Here is a 20,727-nt window from a genome sequence, read left to right on the forward strand (position 1 = left end):
CAATTACTTTTTGGGAGAAGTAATTTGTAACTATAATTAATTACTTTTTTTCAGTAAGATTAACAACACTGGTCTTAACCTTCACCCAACCCCTTAGACCAGGGGTGTCCAAACTTTTTTCAAAGGGGGCCAGATTTGGTGTGGTAAAAATGTCGGGGGCCGACCTTGGTTGACGTCCTTTACGTAGAAAAATATATTTAAGCAAATTTTAGCAAGCCATTCTGTGTGTCACATTTGCTTTATTATTATTTTTTAATTAATAATATCAACAATCTCGCAACTAGCCTTTGTGACGTTCTCTTTCGATTCTCGGGTTCTTGCGAAATACTGCTGCTGTGAAATTAAACTAGCTTCAAGTTGCTTTAATTTCTCGCTATGTATCTTCCCTGTAATCTTGTCGTACATGTCAGCGTGTCGTTTAGTAATATCGCCTCACATTGAACTCTTTAAAAACAGCAACTGTCTCTTTGCAAATGAGGCGGTCACAGTTGTTGCGTATGTGAAGAAACAGTCCAATTTCCACCTATCCCTGAAGCGTCGGCCATCGCAGTCAACTTTCTTTTTTGTGTTGTCACCATTTTAGAAAATTGGGAGTTAAGGGTCACATGGGGTAATGTTGCTCAGAGTGCTGCTGCCTTTTAGTGGGTAAATGAGGAGCAGCATTTAGTGTGTAAACTACTTCATATGCTGACAGCAGTACTGCTGACCAATTTATTAAGTCTGTGTGCGGGCCAGACGTTATTGATTTTATAACAGAGGCTGGGGGCCGGATGAAATATGACCAGGGGCCGCATTTGGCCCCTGGGCCGGACTTAAGACATGTCTGCCTTAAACTTACCGAACCCCTGGGGTTCAATAGAACCCTGGTTAAGAACCACTGCATTAGGTGATTTTGCATAAAACAGAAGCATCATAATCTACATATAAAGTATCTTGGAATACAATTCGTGGGTGAAAGCACGTGAAAATCATAAAAACCTGAGTTTGAACGCAGCCTGTGTAGATGCTGAAGAAAGTGCCATGTGGGAAACTTCAAACTAGGAGCTCGAGACAAATCCCAGTTGCGGAGCACCAGTACAAATACGACTTTTGAGTGGCAAATGACTTCGGAACATTTGCCTTCTGTTTTGTTTATTGGTGCTATTAAAAGCACCTAAGGCGCTATATATGGCCAAACGGTGTACGGGTTCAATAAAATAAAAGCCTAAATGTTTGCTTGTAGAACAACTGTTCCCCCCCTGCTTTCGAAACGCAAACGATAAAACAAAAATCATTGCATGCGGTGCTGTACGTTCAAAGCAAAACGTCACATTGAAATGGTCATGAACACGGCATCGAACAAAATACCGGTGTTTTTTTTAATTACTCGAGATACAGTGCGAAAATAATCACGAATCAACGTCACTATCGAGTGTGGTTTGCGGTGGGCGGCAAATTGCTCGCGAGGCAGCAAGACAAGAAAACTTTCTCAAACTTTCTATCGTTTTTTTTTTCCACATAAAGTCAAATTTAAAAAAAAAAACTTACCTAGTCCCGGCCATTTTCTTCACATTGTAAAAGAGGACGCAAAAGCAGGTTAGAATGAGGTCTGTGCTCGGGTTCCGAAGATGAAAGTGGTTACACGAAGCACACCAAGCGGTCCGAGTGGAGAGTAGCGTCAGGCGGGGGGAGTCCTCCACTGGGGAATCCGAAAAAGGAGTCTCTCCGCCCCCGCACGTGAGTCATAGGTGGTGTCGGGGGGTGGAGATAGAGAAGGGGATTGGTTAGCGGTCTGCAGTAGACCCCCACTTGCCAATGCTCAATGGCTGTACTGGACTACACGAAACCGTTTTTTTTAAAGGCAAATGCTACTGCTACTGTATTTGAAAACAGAAATCACAACAAGATGTGGCAAGAATAGCCATTATCAATTTTAACTTGAACCTTTTCATGTACGAGTTATGACTTTTATCTACAGTAATTGGCTGCCACTGACGGCGTTTAGACGTCCAGTCCATTTTGACTTGGAGGGTCGAATTGTAGTTAAAAAAAAATCTTTTCGATTATTATATATGTTATTGAATTATCGATTATTTTAAGAGTCGATTAATCGATGAACTAGTCAATTCGAATAATCGAGTAATCGGATAAGGAACATAAAAAAATTAAAATACCTGAGCTGAGCCTCAAACGGTATTAAAAAATAAATAAATGAGGATCTACGTAAGTACAACAAAACAAAAATTGGCTAATCTACATAGCAAAAGTCCATTGGCTTAAATACTATAAAATGCTTTAAAAAATGTATCTATGCCATTAACAAATGGTTCAAACACATATTCCCACAAAAAAAAAAACTAAATATACCTTTAAAATTCATTACAAATGCATTAAAAATATTAGCTCCCAAAAAAAAAAAAAAAAAAAAAAACTTGGCCTATGTTGGGCTTAACAGGGAGCAGCAGGATTCAGCCATGTGATGTTATGTCATCTTCACTGTTGCCACTAGAACACTTTTAAAACAAACCATTACAACATAACTTAAAGGAATACTCGAAGCATCAAAATTTAATTTGAATCTTTTTTTCTAATCGAATTACTCGAGTTATTTGATTAATCATTGCAGCAGTACAGAGTATACTGAATAATTTGTTAACGACCGCAATCTGGTCTGTGCCTCTTGACACATCTACAGTCATGTAAAAAAATTAGGACACCCTGTGGAAGCCTGTGTATTTTGTAACATATTTGGTCATAGAGATATTTAATATCAATTTTAACAATCTTGAGAGATTCAAGTAATAGAAATAAACAGTTAAAACTGGGGAAAAAAACTGAATAACGTTCTGTAAAATGTAATTTTGAATAAATGCAATTTCTGTTGGGGAACAAATTAGGACAGCCCCACATTCAATCCCACCAAAAATGGCTAAAATCACACACAGGTGTTTCACATCAGGTGGACGTGATTAGAACATCATTACCTAGTGTTTTGAAGGAGGCTTGCCTTATTTTAACCTCACATTTAGTTTGGTGTGCCCCTGACTGTTGAAGTGAGAAAAAACACTACGGTGAGATCAAAAGAGCTGTCTGAGGCTTTCAGAAAGAAGATTATAAACGCTTATGAGTCTGGCAAGGGATTTCAAAAGATCTCGAAAGAATATAAAATCAGCCATTCCACTGTCCGGAAAATAGTCTACAAGTGGGGGACATTCAAAACAACTGCCAATATGCCCAGGTCTGGCCGTCCAAGCAAGTTCACCCCGAAAGCAGACCGCAAGATGCTAAAAGAAGTCTCCAAAACCCCTAAAATGTCATCACGGGACTTACAGCAGGCTCTAGCTACTGTTGATGTGAAAGTGCATATCTCTACAATCAGAAAGAGACTTCAAGTTTAACCTTCATGGGAGTTGTGAAAGGAGGAAACCTTTGCTCTCCACGAACAAAGACTGAAGTTTGCCAGAGAGAATGTAGATAAAGACCAGGACTTCTGGAACAATGTTCTTTGGACAAATGAATTTAAAATGGAATTATTTGGACACCAGAACAGAGGACATGTTTGGTATAAACCCAATACAAAATTCCAGGAAAAGAACCTCATACAAACTGTGAAGCATGGAGTTAGAAGTGTCATGGTTTGGGGATGCTTTGCTTCGGCAGGGCCTGGCCAGCTCATCATCATAGAATCCACCATGAATTCTATCGTCTATCAGAGGGTGCTTGAGAAACATATGAGATCATCTGTGAAAAAATTAAAGTTGAAGCGAAACTGGACCCTGCAGCATGAGAGAGACCCAAACATACCAGTAAATCCACCAAGGACTGGGTGAAAATGGAGAAATGAAATGGCAGAGTCAAAATCCAGATCTTAATCCCATTGAGATACTGTGGGGTGACTTGAGACGAGCTGTACATGCAAGAAACCACTCAAACATCTCACAGCTGAAAGTATTCTGTGTTGAGGAGTGGGGCAAACTTTCTTTAGACCGATGTCAAAGACTGCTAGATGGCTACAAAACGCGCTTCACTGAAGTTATTTCAGCCAAAGGGGGTAACACTAGCTATTAGGTGTTGGGGTGTCATCACTTTTTCCTCAGTTAGAATATGCATTTTTGTTGCTATATTTGGTTTAAAGAGTAAAACCATGTTAATTTTTGTTGTTTACCTGCAATTAAATCACTTTCTTTTCCAGGGATAAAGGAAAAACAAGATTAGATATTGATATGTGAATATTTCTTAATAAAGAACAATATTTCATGGGGTGTCCTAATTTTTTCACATGACTGTATACCCGGGGTATCCAACTCCGGTCCTCGAGAGCCCCTATCCACCTTGTTTTCCATGTCTCCCTCCTTTAACACACCTAAATCAAATAATCAGCTCATCAGCAAGCTCTGCAGGAGCCTGATAACGATCCTGATTATTTGAATCAATGGGATTTGGAGGAGGAAGACATGGAAAACAAGCTGGATAGGAGCTCTCAAGGACCAGAATTGGATACCCCTGATCAATACTAATCTGAGTAGAGATGTGTGTACGTCGCCCTCTAGTGGATAACCGCCCTAACTGGGGTGTTTGCACCCCAGCGTCAGTCAATGTAAACAGTAATGTTAGCTGCTGACGGCTGTGTGTTGCGGATGGCGACATCTTTGGACGGCTTTTTTATGGAGAAAAGGCCACCTGCTGAGCCAGAAGAGGAGCCTACAACCATGTCCATTCTGCATGATATGTGGCTAAAGGCTAGCAAACGAGGCAACAAAAGGATATGCTCTGAGAGCATCACAGCTCGTGGCGGACCGTTTTGCTAAAGCCAGGAAACCTTTCAACTCATTATGCTTGCGACCAAGGATATTTGCCGTCAAGTTTTAGGAGAGGACGCTGTTAAAAAAGGTTGATTCAGCATGTGGTGAGTTACATTTTCCCTGCACTTAAAAGCCGTTTTTAGCACTGTCTTTTTATTTTATATATACTGTAATCTTTTGCCACACATTGCCGGTCCGTGAAAAAAAGGTCCATGTCACACAAGTCCTAGGTGCAAAAAAAGGTTGGAGACCACTGCTATAGATGACAGTAGTATTACATCAATTACACCTTCCTTAAGAATTCGCCCCTCCCAGTCAAAATGGATTGGACATCTAGCACTGTCAATGGCATTGAAAGATGAACATACACGGGCAGTCCTCCCAGTTTGAAAAAAATAGACGTTGATCGGCGTCAATGTCATTCAATGAGCTAAATACTAAGGGGGAAAAAATCTCATCAAGTGTGTTACTTGGGCTGTAACTAGGGATGTCCCCGATCCGATCACGAGATCATAAATCGGGACGATTGCGCCATTTTTCAGAGGTTCGAATCAGATGAAAGGATCAGGATTTTAATAAATTCTTAAAAAAAGAAAAAAAAAATCAAGGGCTAAAAAGTAACAAAATAATTCAGAGAAACAATGGCATTGCGAAGAGAAACTAAAATACGTGTAATACTCTACAACACTCCTGTAAAAAGCGGAAAAGGAAGTACTGTTAACAGTACTGTACTGGAACATGTTTGAAACTTTTGATCAAATTAAAAAAGAATAAAAAATTTAAAAATCGGTATCGGATTGGGACTCGGTATCGGCAGATTCTCAAAATCAGGTGAATCTGACTCAGGTGCACAAATATGTGATGGAGACATCCCTAGCCATAACCAGAGTGTATTTCAGTTTTTATTCATTTTTTTCTTTCATGGATTTAGCTTTTATTAAGATAATACATTTCTAATTATATAAAAATATGATGATTAACTAAAACAAAGATGATAATAATTAATATTTAACATGTTTTTGTTAAATTACCAATAAGATTCACTTCAGGGTAAAGGCTCTTAAATGTCCCCCAAAGTTTTTTTTTTTTTTTTTTGATGGCAAATATTAATCACTTACTCTATAAAAGGTTATAGGTCTAAAGTGTGAACTTTTGAATATCTGTCCACTGTAGTGACCACTTTCCCCAAAAGGGTTACTGTAAAATATCAATTACACCACTATTCTTACGTAAACAGGTTCTGAAATGTTTAAATCTTATGAATTTAAGCTTGTCATAATAGGGGTAATCAATGCAAATCGTTTTGATAACTCGGGACGACAAACTTGTTTCTAAAAATCTGTTGCCTTCAACTTTATGACAATTTTATTATCTTTATATTACTTTTGTTGACCAGTTTGATCAATTCTGGCTCAGGTTCGTCAAGTGTTGCCATATGGACAGACAGTGACCCCTGCTGGACACATAGTACTGACTGATGTCTTGTTTTGATCAAACAACACTTTATTCACATTTACTGTCAGCACTCATGTCTACGGCCTGCTAAGAAAACAAAATTGAACAAACTAAAAAAAAAAAAAAAGCAGAGTTCTTAAAGTCACATGAACATGTACATAACATCGCTGTGTTGTTCCTCTGGCACATAATAAATGTTGTAGGTTGAAGTCTTCACAGTGAATCCTTTTAAGTGCTTTTCTCATGTAAAGTAGCAAAGGACAACCTACATTCCCCTTGATAGTAGTCCATTTGTTTCAGCTCACACAATGAGGTCTGCCTCTCCAGTATTATAAAAATATTGTAAACATTTACAGTATATCAATTGCACAACATACATTCAATTACAAACTTGTACTGTACAGCAAGTTTACTTCTGTATGGTTATCCTGTAGCACCATGTATAGCAAGCTAGATTGAAACATCTACTGTGTGCTATTCTCTTAAAAAGGAGAAAATAAATGGCAACAATAATACACATTCTGCCAATAATCAGATAGTTTGGACTGAATGGATGGGCTTGATAGGACCTTTTCTCCAAATAGTGCCATGTTGATACCCCTCATGCATCGCTTGTTTGAGAAGGGTTCATTGGGGACATTCATTGATAAAGTTGAACAGAGATACAAAAGGTCATGGCCAAAGGTCAGTCTGTCTTCAGGAAATTCAAAGCGTTCACACATCAGTATACAGAAGCGTTCATATGGGTAAAGACAGAAGGTATCACGACCATGGATCATATTGCTACGGTTTAGGTTCTAAGCATGAGTAACATGAATGAGTAGCAGCAGAGTCAACAGCTCGGTCCACTCCTGTCCAGTGTCACACGGATGAAAGATGATTAAAGCTAATATTTATTTCTACAAGCAGTGAAACTGAGTGGCTTGTGCATACACATACTGTTCAAATCGCAGCATCCAGTTCACGTGGACGGACCTTGACGTGAGAATGAAATGTGTGATGAAGAACAACTGATAATTACAGAGTTTATGAGCTTCTCAGTTTCTTCATGCCGCCTGCCTGGGTGTCAGAAATCAGAACCCAAACTAATGATGTCATCAGAGTATAGCAGGACTGCCCCTTGTGGTTGGAAATGGAAGACAGGAGGTTAACCGACCCAGCCGTCCCAAATCTGACCCCTGTCAAGAAAACACATCAAATCAATCAGTGACTTGCAGCATTTACTCGAAAGCAGGTCTCCAGTTGTGGTCTGTTCCTGCTAAGAAGATATGGAAATTAACAAAATGACCATTACTAGACACGTGGTAAGTACGCAACATGACATCTACATGTATTTGAATGAATGAAAAAATGAAAATAGAGTTTAAAAAAAAGTTTAAATGTTTCCATTGAAGGTTTAGACAGTCAGGAGAAGAAGCTTTTGCCATATGACCCAATTTAAAAAATGTGGATGGAGGGAGGAGTTTGAGCAAAGCTATTGGAACATTTATCTGACATCCTACGAGTGCAGTGAATTGTCCATATAGGGCTGCAGACGATTTAAGGGGGAAAAATGTAGCGATAACAGCATGTCCAAAACGCATACTGCATGCCGACATGGTAAATTAATACTAACATGTACATAAGTGTTGTATGCTTTGTATAAAGCTTATAGCCTTTAATCGTTTGACCAGTCAGAATGGATCTTAAATTTGCATTGCCATCAACCTCCTAAAACTATTATGGTTTACATGCACACGACTTCGTATGAATCAAAAGTTGATTGATGCCTTTTTTTCTTCTAAGCAGATTTTCATTTAAGTTTAAATGTTTTTTGCACATGATAGTTTAGCCTCAATTACTGTGATTCAGATCAGCATAGCATACAAATACAGCCTGCATATTGTGCATATAAATATGGCAGAAAACACAAACAAGGCTGAAAAAGCAGTTTCTGCTCTTACACCTGTCTTTGAAATAAACTGCTGTATTTTAAGCCAAAAGAACTGTTGTGTTTGAACAATATGTAGAACATATAACAATATGTAGAACAATGTCTATATACTGCCCTAGCAGTTTCATGGTGCATTAAGCCCCTCAACTATTTTTAATTTGTCCGTTTTACCCTGGAGACCCCCGTTTACAGAGACCGCCCAATCGCTTTTGTCTCTACCGAGCCATAAAAAAAGGTAAGTAATTATACTTGTTATTTGAAATGTCTATCATTTTTAGCTTACAATCATCAATGGATGTCTAATATTTAGTTTAAAAAAAAAAAACGACTTTCTGAAATTATTCACTCGCATATTTTAAACTTTTAAACAAATTACATCACAATGAAAAAAATAGTGTCTGTAAATAGGTCATGGATATGTACCACATAACTATTGCTTATTTGAATTTTTTTTATATTTTAGATGATAAATAACAGATCCAAACAAAGAAACACGGGGAAAAAATGGTTAAAAGGGTAAATATTTGAAAAAGAAAATCTCGACCACTCCTTGATGTCTACGATTTCTGCATTCCGACCCTTATTATATTGTATTACCGTGTTTCACTCATAAAATCCCCCGAAAGTCCAGCTGTGGCCATTCATAGCTGTGTCTTGACAGTAGGTGAGACATGCTACATGGAGTTTTTGGATCGAAACAAGGTAAGTACACAATAATATCTCAATAAAATCATGGTGTCTTTAATTATGCTCTCTCATGCTCTCACCTCGAGTTAGGGTTTAGGGGTTAAAAAAAAAAAAAAAATGCCCCTCCTGTTCAAAATTTTTATTCCCCCAGAAAATTTAGATTTTAAACTTTTCAATGATGTATCACACATGCATATGGGACAATTTTGAAATTTGGCCAAATTGGGGGTCTCAGAGCAGAACTTCAAGTCACTTGAGTGTTTTCCGGCATATTTATAATTTGAGTTGTTTTTGGGGGGAAGCTGGAACAGACTGATGGGGACTTATGGGGAATTGTTATTTATGGTACAAGATGCAATATTTTTTATTTCTAGTATTTTAATGCATTCAGATTGTTATTTATATATTTATCTTATTATCAACTGTAAATAAACAAGTATTTTAAATTTTAAGCATGATTACAGAATGAAGTAAACTCATATCTCAGAGCACCACTGCATAACATTTCTGGGAACTAGTAGAATGACAACTATGCACTAGAAACACTGCATTCTAAGGGATTTAGGTGGAAACAGGACAAAAGTTTTAGTGCATACAAGCAGGCAGGAGTGTCTCGAGAGACATTTGGTCGAGGATTCAAGGTAATAATTATATAAAATAGAACCATGTATGCACTTTGAAACATTGTGATAAAAATGAAATGGGAAAAAATCAGCGTAACTTTAGTTTGAAACATTTACTTAAAATGAGTGACAACTGCCCATTTTTTTTTTGCTTTTAACCAATAATCTAGACTGTTTTATGTAGATAGATAGATAGATAGATAGATAGATAGATAGATAGATAGATAGATAGATAGATAGATAGATAGATAGATAGATAGCTAGCTAGCTAGCTAGCTAGCTAGCTAGCTAGAGAGAGAGAGAGAGAGAGAGAAATTCCGGGATTTACGCAATTATTTACAATAATTTTAAAATTAAAAAGCTCTTTGTTTTGTGACGTTTGCCACGTTGGATTTTGTATCTATACACAATAGCGTAATTTTACATTCGATTCAATTAATCAGGTAATTTTCAGCCAACTGCCCATTTAAATACTCGTGATTTAGATATTTTGTGTCCATACATAAAAACAAATTTGGCTTTTACGTGCTTTATTTTATGTAACATTTTATTTTAAAAACGACGAGGGCCAGATAGCAAGCAAGATTTGCTGAGGCAATAGTGACATCGGAATTCAACCTAAATAAGTTGTGACTAATTATTGAAAAATTAACATTTTGCTTTTGTTGAGTAAAATAAAGATGATTCTACATGTTTTCTTCAATTACTAAGTTTCTGATGTGAAAATCGAGTAATTTATTAGCTGTTGAAAACTTGTGTCAAAATTGCACACAAAAAAAAAAGTCACTATTAAACTGTTAAATACTCCTACTTGATACTGAAAATGTAGGCGATTATCTCTGAATTTCCTGTAAAATCTGAGAATTTTAGAGTCATTTAAGTGTTGCTGTACTTTTATTTATAAAATGATTAATTGGGATTTTATTAAGAAACGACTTTTAATTTTTTGATGCCGCTGCTCACGGAGACTCATATACGTATGTCTAAGGGAGGTGCATGTTTTGGTTTTAGGTTGGTCGGCAGCAGCTCTGGTTTTGAAAATATTTGAATTTTAGGTTTTTGAAAATTGGCCCCCAACAGAACGGACCTGTGCCCCGTTTTCCGTCAACTGATAGTCAAGTCTATGCTCACTCATAGGCAGATCAAATAATATATCATGTGGGCAAAAGCAATAGCCAATTTAGAAGTCTTAATGTGATGTGATTATGAATGAGTCATCATCATCATCCATCATACTCAAAATTCTCCAACGGGGTGGGGGGTGGGGGTTGAATAATTTTCAACACAATTGTCCTGATAATCGTAGTCAACTAGTGCAGTTTTACCTATTAGTTACTTGAAGTTGTTCGACAGTGCATTGAAATATACTGTACAGGAGCTGAAGGCAGAAGTAGGGGAGAAGCATTACTAGTAAAATACAATTATATCTCTACTTAAGAAATACATTGGTTCTGGAAGTAGTTTTGAAACCTGAAAATTCCATAAATAGAGACCCGTTTTTCATGTAAATGCCCTAATCCAGACATGTCCAAAGTCTGGCACGGGGGCCAAATGCGGCCCGTGGTCAAATTTAATCCGGCCCGCAGCCTCTGACATAAAACCCATCACGTCTGGCCCGCACATAGACTAAATTGAGGAGCATATGAAGTAGTTTGCACTGAATGCTGTTCATCATTTATCTACTAGAGGGCAGCAGCACTCTGAGTGACATCACTGCACGTTTTACCCCCAATTTTCTAAAATGGCGACAATAAACAAAAAAAGGAAAGTTGACTGTGAGGGCCGGCGCTTCAAGAGTAGGTGGAAATTGGACCATTTCTTCACTGAAATACGCAATTAGTGTGTCTGCCTCATTTGCCAGGAGAAGTGGCTGTTTTTAAAGAGTTCAATGTCAAGCGACATTACCAAACGAGACACGCTAATATGTACGACAAGATTGCAGGGAAGGAACAGTACGAGAAATTGAAGCAACTTGAAGCTAGTTTGTTTAAGAAAAAAAAGTGAATTTTCAACTGCATGTGATATGCATGTTTCAAATGAACCAAAACACATGCTTAAGACTTGAAATTATATTAAAAAGCAAATGTGAAACAGAATGGCTTGCTAAAATTTGTTTAAATATATTTTTGTTGTACGTAAAGAACCTCAGCCAAGGTCGGCCGCCCACATTTTTACCAGACCAAATCTGGCCCCCTTTGCAAAACGTTTGGACACCCCTGCCCTAATCCGTTCCAAGCCCCCCCCAAAATTCAGACATAAATCTTTTATAATGCATAAAAATGCATCAAAACATGTAACAAATACATGTTACAATTAGATTATCGCACAATAAACATAAAATCAGAGTTGTGCATAATGTAAAAAACAAGAATAGAGTAAAGAATAAAAGTTAATGCACTCATGTAAAGCTGACGGAACACGAAGGGCGAATGAAGAGGATGCTGGGATACACACATACAGTAGAGGTCTCTCTTAGCCAATTGGTTGCCAGGAATGCTAGGCAATAGCCAACAGCAGAGCAGCTATAAGTATATTACATTCAGTAAACTCTGGGAGCTGTGAGTACTAGCAATACTGTATTCTCGTCTTTCGTATCCTGAAATTTCTTAACGTAACAAGAGGCAATATTTTCCCATTGAGGCATGTCTTAACCTGAAAATTCTCTATGCAGAGATGTTTGTAAGTAGAGGTACCACTGTAGTCGTTCAACTTCCGTATTTGTAGAATCATCTTAGTACAGAGGACAAAAGACCATACTCGTAAATGGACAATTCAGGACATTTGTAGGCTATCAAATAAAGTCTCAGATGGTTTGCCATGGGTGCTTGGCATGCTACAAGAGAACAGATGGCTTATGACAAACTCACAGCGATTTGGAGGACGGTTTCTTCACTTTTGGCCTCTTTCGACGATAAACTGGTCTGAAGCATGCACAGCACGATAATATGTGCAGAGCAAATGCATGTAGACAAACACACAGGTATAAACACACACCCACGCATGCATGCACAGAGACACACACACAGAAAAAGCAGAGATTAGAAATTACACTTCATTTCAAGACGAAGAGAGAATAAATCTTAGGTTTCTTTAAATGCTTTGTTCCAGAGTCAAAATGGTTGGAACTTCGGCAAAGTAATTTGAGAAGGAAAACAAGCAAAGACACAAGAGGGAAGCCAAAACCTCCCCGGGTTCTTATTGTAAAACTGAATTCCATCTGCGGCGTTTGTAAAAGTAATCAGAAGAAAGAAAAGGAAAAAAGTACCTGTATTCACTAAAGTAGTTTCGCTCTTTGCCTCCTGAAAAGAAATAGAAGTAACATTAATCTCACACTGACATGACTGGAGACGCTACAATCAATCATGTTTGCCTTTAGGGCCTCGTCCGCTCACCCTTTTCAGGGTTGCACTGCTTATGTCCCTTGCAACCTCGTAATTCCATGAGCTGTTGATGCATTGAATTCAAAGCGTTGCGGTCAAGGGTGCTGACAGCATTCATTAGCTGCAGGAATTATACAAATACACTGTAGCTGAACTCAACATTATTCACACCGATAAGCATGGAAATTCAGATTGTGTGGAATACCTGGTATGGGTCTGTGTTCAGGTCAAAATACTCCAGGAAACCCGTGGCAAACTCACAAAACAGGAAGTTGTGTGTGTCATTGATGGTCCTCAGGCACCAGTAGGTATTGTTGTTGGCACTAGTGCATGCACAGAATGGCCCCACTGAGGCACAGAGGGCGTAGACAGGTGGAAAATGGAAAGCACAACAGTATTTTAAACTATTGTTTTCGTCTAACTTGTCCTGGGAAGTACAGAAGTTAAACACAGGCCAACTTTCCAACAAACTAATCAGAAGTTTGTGTATTCATGTTTTTTATACAGTGAACTGAACTCGCCACGTCATCATTTCAATACAGTTACTTAGGAAAAAAAAAAAGAAAAAACACGATATGGCACCAAAGTTATTTTTAAGCAATAAGGCTAGATTCATACCACAGGTTTTAATGCACAATTCCGATTTTTTATCATATCTGTTTTTATGGCGTGCCTGTTCAGACTGCCTTTGTTCATTGAGCCCGTTTAAGTATCACGCATGCGCACTAATTCGCAGTCTGAGATGCGCTGAGCAAACTGACCCGCATGTGCAGGAGCATCAAAAATGGTGGCTCAACGTCATTCAAGGGTGATCATATTTTGATTTCCAAAAAGAGGACACAAATAACAGACAAAAATAATCCCCGTTTAGTCTTATATAGTGTTTATGTGTAAAATTTATGTGGATGATCACATGCACGCACTGTGCATGCATGACGCACACACATACGGACAGTTTGCCCTGACTCTCGGCCATGTAAGCAACCTTGAAATATTGCTCATTTAGAGCACAGAGAGAAAACGGAGCATTCTCAGGCTTATCCTCCGCCCCACACACCCCATTTTATTTTTTTATGACAGCTGTCAAGCCAGCCTGTTGCCTAAAAGCCATGTTCAAGCTAGGTGCTAACTAGAGATGATCGCTCGGGTCCGATCACGTCATTTTCAAAGTATCGGAATCAGCAAAAAAATATCGGACATGCCTTTTTTAAATATATTTCTAAATTAAATCGTTTTCTAATTGTATTTAACGTTACAGACATAATGTGTTACACTCTTCCAGAGTCTTTAGTTTAAGCTTAAGGTAGGGTTATCAAATTTATCGCGTTGACGGCGAGAATTAATATTTTTTACATTTGTCACGTTACAATATTTAACGCAATTAACGCATGCGCTGCACGACCCACTCACGCATTGTCGCGTTCAATCTATAAAGGCGCCGTTTTACTCATACAGTATATAAAGCTAAAAGGCAGCGTAAAATGAGTAGAGTGAATTTTGGCAGCCTTTGGACCTTTTTTTAAATGCCTAAAGCCTTACAATTCCTCTCCCAACGATTAGAATAATCGTGGTAAGCAATGTGGGGAAGAAAGATAGTAGTTGATTTTTTTTTTTTAACACCCTATGTTATTTCCCAACGCAGAGAAGATATATCAATTGGTACCACGACGCAGTCATGGTTGCACTTCCCATCATGCATTTGGGCAGAGGTTAAATGGCTACAGTATCATTTACTGAAAGCTCAACAAATACACTAGATGGCAATATTTAGCCACAATATACAAAGTCACATTTATCCTTTAAGAATTATAAGTCTTTCTATCCGTGGATCCCTCTCACAGAAAGAATGTTAATGATGTAAATGCCATCTTGAGGATTTACTGTCATAATAAACAAATACAGTACTTATGTACTGTATGTTGAATGTATATATTCGTCCGAGTTTTATTCATTTTTTTTCTTAATGCATTGCCAAAATGTATATGATCGGGAAAAATTATCGGGAATGATTGGAATTGAATCGGGAGCAAAAAAAAAAGCAATCGGATCGGGAAATATCGGGATCGGCAGATACTCACACTAAAACGATCGGGATCGGATCGGGAGCAAAAAAACATGATCGGAACAACCCTAGTGCTAACGCTAATGCACCGCTCAATCGCTACCGTAGCGCCTCTCGTGCTCTTTCCTGACGTAATTGCTGCATGAATTCCAATTTGGGGGACTTGACAATTCAGACCGCAGCCACATTCTGGAAAAATGTGGCCCAGATCGGATTTTAACCACATACGAAAGCGACCTAGATCGGATTTGAAATGATCCACTTTTATGCGACTTGTCCCGTTCAGACCGTCAAGTTAATGCCTCACTCGAGTCGGAAAAACACGAAAAAATTGGATTCATGCATTAAGACCTGCGGTATGAACCTAGCCTAAGTGTCAGTAAATGTAAAACAAAAAATTCCCTGTAATGTTAACATTGAGTAACTTCTTACTCGTCCAGAAGGGAGCAGTCTGCCAGTGATGGTTGTCATGGGTGAAACAAGTAAGGCCTGGCATGCTGCAAGTGTCATTGTTCTGGAGCCTTTTCAGGAATTTCCGGAGTTTCTTCCTTCGCTTCTGCTCCTTTTGTAGCCACTGAGTCTTCTGCTTAGGCATTCTGAATAAAAGAAAAAGAAAAAAACACTGAAACTGCTTATCGTGCCCAGTTATCATATAAAATGAGTCAAACGGTAGTGTTGTTAATAACTTTCTATTTTTTTTTTTTTTTTGGTACAGTGTAATTCAATTAATTACTTTTCCCAACTTTGCAATGACGTTACCGTTACTGAGGATGTTGAGGAGCGCGTTACAACAATTTGGTTGAATGAAGCGCGAGTTGTCTAATTTTGTCACACATCAGCACCCTTGGAGAGAGCAGAGCGGGACAGGGGATGCGGGAGGAAGGAAGGGGTAGTGACAATGTTGCAAACGTGATGATGATTGGCTAGGTAGGCGGATCATGCTCTGCTAACTCACGCTGTCTCAGTGCACGCTCTCGCAAACAACAAGACAGCGATAATGGTGACAGGCCAGGGAATTTCAAAGGTAGCGTTCTCAAACTTGAATCATTTTCACTATTTAATATTGTTACTTTTCGGAATATTTAAGGACAGTGTTCTGCTCATTGTGCAGTAGGGCGAATATACAATTTCAGAGATTTGCACTGGTTAATTTAAATTTGTGTTTTCTTAACAGACTAATATATTTAATCCAAATTAAATACCAAATGTTCTAAAATATCGTAGATAGTGTTTTTATTCTTCAATCAGGTAATATAAACATCTTCTGATGGAAAAGATGTTTTAGAACGTATAATGTGATATCGTGTGGAACATGAAAGGTAACGTCGGTTACTTTGCTGAGTAACTAATTACTCTTACAATGATTTAACTGAGTTACTAACTCAGTTACTTTTTGGGAGGAGTAATTTGTAACTGTAATTAATTACTTTAAAAAAAATAGGATGAACAACACTGTCAAACGGTACCTGAATGAATGCATGCGCCCGGTGCCCAGCAAAATGTTTTCTTTATTTTTCAGCAGGTAACTGTAAAGACAAATTTGTTCCACAAGTTACATATTTCAAAAAACAAAATACACGTTTTTTATATATGCATTTCTGGCTAAAGTTATTTTCATTACAAAAACCAATAAACAATCATACAACATGGAGATTTGATATTTGTTCAATTAAGCAAACTAAATTAAATTGCGACATGAGGCTCATACTTACCTGGGAGTGTTACACTGACATTCTTCTGGTCGCACCTGTTTCAGGTGTCCTTTGACCTCTCGTAAATTCTTTATTTTGGTCTGCAAGGTTTCAATCTGGCAAGCACAATAACCCACCAAGCTGAGTTCCAGACAGTAACAAAGTCTTATTTTTGTGTGTAACAATGCAATAAAAAAGACTGTACCTCATGCTCAATGTGCATTTTGTGGTCTTTCCACGCCTGCAGTGATTTATACAGGCCACCGTCACATTTTACTGTGTCATTCATTAAAATTGAACATCTGTCAAGAGGGAAACTCAAATATGTTAAGCCTTATAAATGATGTCTCCTTATCACAGGTGCATAATGCATATACATACCTGTATGTGACCTTAAGAGCATCAGATGGAGTCAGTTTGTTTTCAGTGTTGGGCCTGGCTGTGACTCCCATTCCACTGAACTCTTCAGCATCCTCATCTTGTCCCACTCTTCTACTTCTGTCGAAAGTCCAGCTGTTGTTCTGGAAGGGCGCAGGATGATAAGACTCTTCCAGGTCCACAGCGTACATGTCTCCATCCAGCTCAAAGGACACAGAGCGGGCCCAACGCTTTCTAGAGGCAGACTTGCTGGATTTGATCTCTGAAAAAGATGTGACATAATATTTGACTTTAATGAAAAGGATATTGTTTATAAAATACATTAACACAAATGCTAATGCTATATCTTCTTATGACCACTTGATGGCAGCATAGATACATTCTTTTTTCTTGAACTGTGAAACCCTTGTAATTCAAATTTTTAATGAATACCCCATTGACAAAGATTTGTTGGCTACTGCAAGGACATTTTAAAATAAAGGTCATGAATTTAAAAAAAATCTGACTTAATAATAGCTACACAATGGTGAGAGAGAGAGAGAGAGAGAGAGAAAAAAAACCTTACTCTTCTTTGTAAGCAGTTTCTTCCGCTTCAGGGTGGGTGTTTTAAAGGCCACATTGCCACAGTTGCAGCTGTCCACACTGGATGAGGAGAACAGCTGGGGGCCACCTCTGGCCATCAGAGCTTGCATTCGGGGGGCATATAGACTAGCCATGCCCTTACACTTATACAGCCTCAATTTGCCATTCGGGTCCTCTACGCACTGCCACTTCTGAACAGTGGGAAATGTAATGTTAGTGAATCATGTAAATATTCAGAGCCTGTAAAAGGACATCGACAGAAATAAAATAAATTTACACCATCTGGTGCGCACCAGATAATATGTGGTGCACACTAGAAACTATCTGGTGTGCACCGGAAACTTCCCCTTTTATAGTCCAAAAACTGCAGCGCGCATCGGACACCAGCAGTTTCGACGAGCTAAAAATAATAATACAGGATTTAGTTGAGCTTTACTTCAATCTTGGACTCAGCTGTAAAGATATTACTGCATTAAATGCACATTGTTTGTTATCTTGGTGTGCACTCGATGGTTTAAATTGATTTTTTTTCTGTCAATGTCCATATGACATTTTGAAAATAAATCAACTTTAGAGTGTTATTGGGGACCATAACTAGAGTGTATTTCTGTCTTTATTAGTTTTAATATTGCTGATGATGTTTTTATGAACATTTTGTTATTTCAAAGTTTCACTTATTCATAGAAAATATTTATAGATAATCAAAGATGCGCCGATACCAATACTAGTATCGGGGAGGGATCCAGCTCGAAATGGCTGTGTTGTTATCGGCGAGTACCAACAAAGAGGGCACAAATACCATTTACCAGTCTAGTACTATAACACTTGACCGCAGCCTTTTTTTCTCCTGACGCTCACTACACTCTGTTGTGTGATGACATGTGATCACTTTGAATGTCAGGCAGCTATCGATACTGGCCTGCTCCAGACCAATGACAGTGGACCAATAGCCACTCTTAACCAATGCCGGGGAAGCTTTTTCATATGTAGGAAAAACAAAGTAGACGAAACAAGTGAAGGAACACAAAAAGTTTGAGGCTGTAACAGCAGGAACCCTATCCAGAGGAAGGGAGCTCGACCGAAGCAACAATCTCTGGTAAGTTCAGTTCGTCTACTTTACTTTTGTTGTCTTTTACTGAAAGAAATGCCACAGTAATTCGAGACCTGTTTCAAAAGTAGGGATGCCACCTTTCAGAAATAGAAATATGGGGACGCTCCCCATAAGCCGTACAGGCACCGAAAAAAAGGAACAACTCCTAAAATGCATAGAAATCTATCTATTTATATATATATTCTGTATTGGTTCAATACAGAACGGAACTTTTAATTCCCAAATCAGAACGATTCATTGTTTCAAAGGATGGGTGGCAACTGGCAAGCCTATTCAAAAGTGCTGTAGAAGTAAGCGAAGTAAACCAAGTTAAGTGGCTAATTGTGTGTTGCTGCTGGTGCACAGAGAGGGAGACTAACAGAGACAGTTCTGTGGTCAATTATTATTACTTATAATTTCATGAAAGTTGCAGTGTTTGGCCTTTGAGAGACAAAACTCAGGGTTTTAAAAAGTTTATTAATTATTCATTCATTGCATTTTTACTTTTTTACTGTTGGCCTAGTATTATACACATTTTGATTTCACAAATTTAGCACTATTTTGGTCTTTGAGAAAAAATTGCATCGGTGCAACACTACAGATAATAGAAAAATACAGTATAGAGTAATGGTTAAAAAAATATGCTGTAATTATAATTTAGACCTGGCGTCCACATACAGTACAGTATTATGGACATCAAATTTTAGGCTATGTAGGCCACACTTGTTTACCCAATGTTAATATTGTGGGCTACTAGACCCAAAATATGTCATTCACATAAAGTATGTAGATGCCAGTTCTTAGTGAGGTTAGGTTTTTTCTTTTTTTTTAATTACTAAAAATAGCCCTTTAGTTTAAATACACATGTACACCTTCTTCCAAATAATTGCTTTTAAAAGCTTTCATTGTCAAATTCTAGCAATACAATTTTCTTGTCATGTAGTCTTTGGTCAACTAGATACCCACTGTACTCTAACTGCAACCAACCACAAGGTCATGTAGTCACATACCTGTCCCGGCTGTTGACAGGAAGTCTGGTACTCTGCCTTCTGGCACAGCTCCCTCACTCGTTGGTATTTGGGCAGGAAGTTCTCCTCTTGAGCCATTTCCTTCCCATCGGCCCTCTTGTGCAGAGGCTTTCTGCAAGAACAGGGAATTAATCATAAGCTAGACCACCAGGAAGAGAGAGACAAAGAGTCTGATGTTAGCAGACATGTCCTGAAAGTCACAATAAAACATACCCTCTCTCCACAAGGAAGGAATCTCGCCAGGTTTTACCTTTTCTATTTAAATTGAACCTGGCGAAAAAGGAGAACAAATGTGGTCAGCACTTAAATGAGAGTAAAAATATACAGTACTTTCACAGAGGTCAGAGGTGGGTATTAATGCATTACATTTACACTGTTACATTTACTTGAGTAACTTTTGAAGAAATATGTAGCCTATTTCAAAGAGTATTTTGGCTACATTAAAGTCATTACATTTTTACATTGCATTACATTTTCCTCTTTACATATTAGATTTTACTTTACTTTTTCCAGAGATGCCAACAGTGGCTCTACAAGTTTCACCAATGAGACAATAATCAAAGGATTCATTTATACCAATCAAATGTAACAGTAGCTTGTAGTCAGTCCTATGATTAGGCCTGCCTGTACAGATTTCATCCTCTCCAGTTTTTATTTGCCACCAACAGATAACGGAGAACCGGAGATATTATCGTTTTAATTTCATAGTAGGAAATATTTTTTTTCTCAACTAGAGGGCACTCGTGCTCTTTGGACAGGGGATGTTTCATTCCTCTATTTTTTCCCCCACAATATTTTTATTGATTTTCAAATAAATAATTCACACCATCAAATTAATACCATAAAAAGACTACACCAGGAACACACGCACGCAAAATAACCAACAAAAAACAACAACAATTTTTCCTCTACGATTATTCATTCCTCGATTTTTGTGTATTTCTTTGGCCTAATATGGTAATGTACCGTATTTTTCGGACTATAAATTGCACCTGAGTATAATTCGCACCAGCCATAAAAAGCCAAACGAATAGGAA

General features: G+C 38.1%; 2 protein-coding genes across 6 annotated transcripts in view; both read right to left on the bottom strand.

The window, feature by feature from the left end:
- arhgap46a (Rho GTPase activating protein 46a) overlaps positions 1–1,704 on the bottom strand; it is a 48,701-nt gene extending 46,997 nt beyond the window's left edge. Inside the window, exon 1 of one of the 2 annotated variants that reach the window (XM_057845895.1) lies at positions 1,528–1,698. In XM_057845895.1, the coding sequence (XP_057701878.1) occupies positions 1,528–1,541 (14 nt within the window). In that variant the 5' untranslated portion in view covers positions 1,542–1,698. Of the gene's footprint in view, positions 1–1,527 lie in introns of both variants that reach the window. The other variant, XM_057845894.1, reaches the window with a different exon arrangement.
- Positions 1,705–6,263: 4,559 nt separating this feature from the next.
- The window catches only part of sulf2a (sulfatase 2a), a 129,037-nt gene continuing 114,573 nt past the window's right edge, over positions 6,264–20,727 (bottom strand). For 2 of the 4 annotated variants that reach the window (XM_057845631.1, XM_057845632.1), the window contains 13 exons: positions 19,904–19,960; positions 19,673–19,802; positions 17,556–17,763; positions 16,994–17,252; positions 16,818–16,914; positions 16,634–16,728; positions 16,388–16,447; positions 15,354–15,517; positions 13,065–13,207; positions 12,872–12,980; positions 12,745–12,778; positions 12,347–12,400; positions 6,264–7,414 (listed from right to left, as the gene is read on the bottom strand). In XM_057845631.1, the coding sequence (XP_057701614.1) occupies positions 7,384–7,414; positions 12,347–12,400; positions 12,745–12,778; positions 12,872–12,980; positions 13,065–13,207; positions 15,354–15,517; positions 16,388–16,447; positions 16,634–16,728; positions 16,818–16,914; positions 16,994–17,252; positions 17,556–17,763; positions 19,673–19,802; positions 19,904–19,960 (1,441 nt within the window). In that variant the 3' untranslated portion in view covers positions 6,264–7,383. Of the gene's footprint in view, positions 7,415–11,831; positions 12,210–12,346; positions 12,401–12,744; positions 12,779–12,871; positions 12,981–13,064; positions 13,208–15,353; positions 15,518–16,387; positions 16,448–16,633; positions 16,729–16,817; positions 16,915–16,993; positions 17,253–17,555; positions 17,764–19,672; positions 19,803–19,903; positions 19,961–20,727 lie in introns of those variants that run through there. The other 2 variants (XM_057845633.1, XM_057845634.1) reach the window with 2 other exon arrangements.

The sequence above is a fragment of the Corythoichthys intestinalis genome, chromosome 9 (assembly GCF_030265065.1).
Source record: "Corythoichthys intestinalis isolate RoL2023-P3 chromosome 9, ASM3026506v1, whole genome shotgun sequence".
NCBI classification, from domain to species: Eukaryota; Metazoa; Chordata; class Actinopteri; order Syngnathiformes; family Syngnathidae; genus Corythoichthys; species Corythoichthys intestinalis.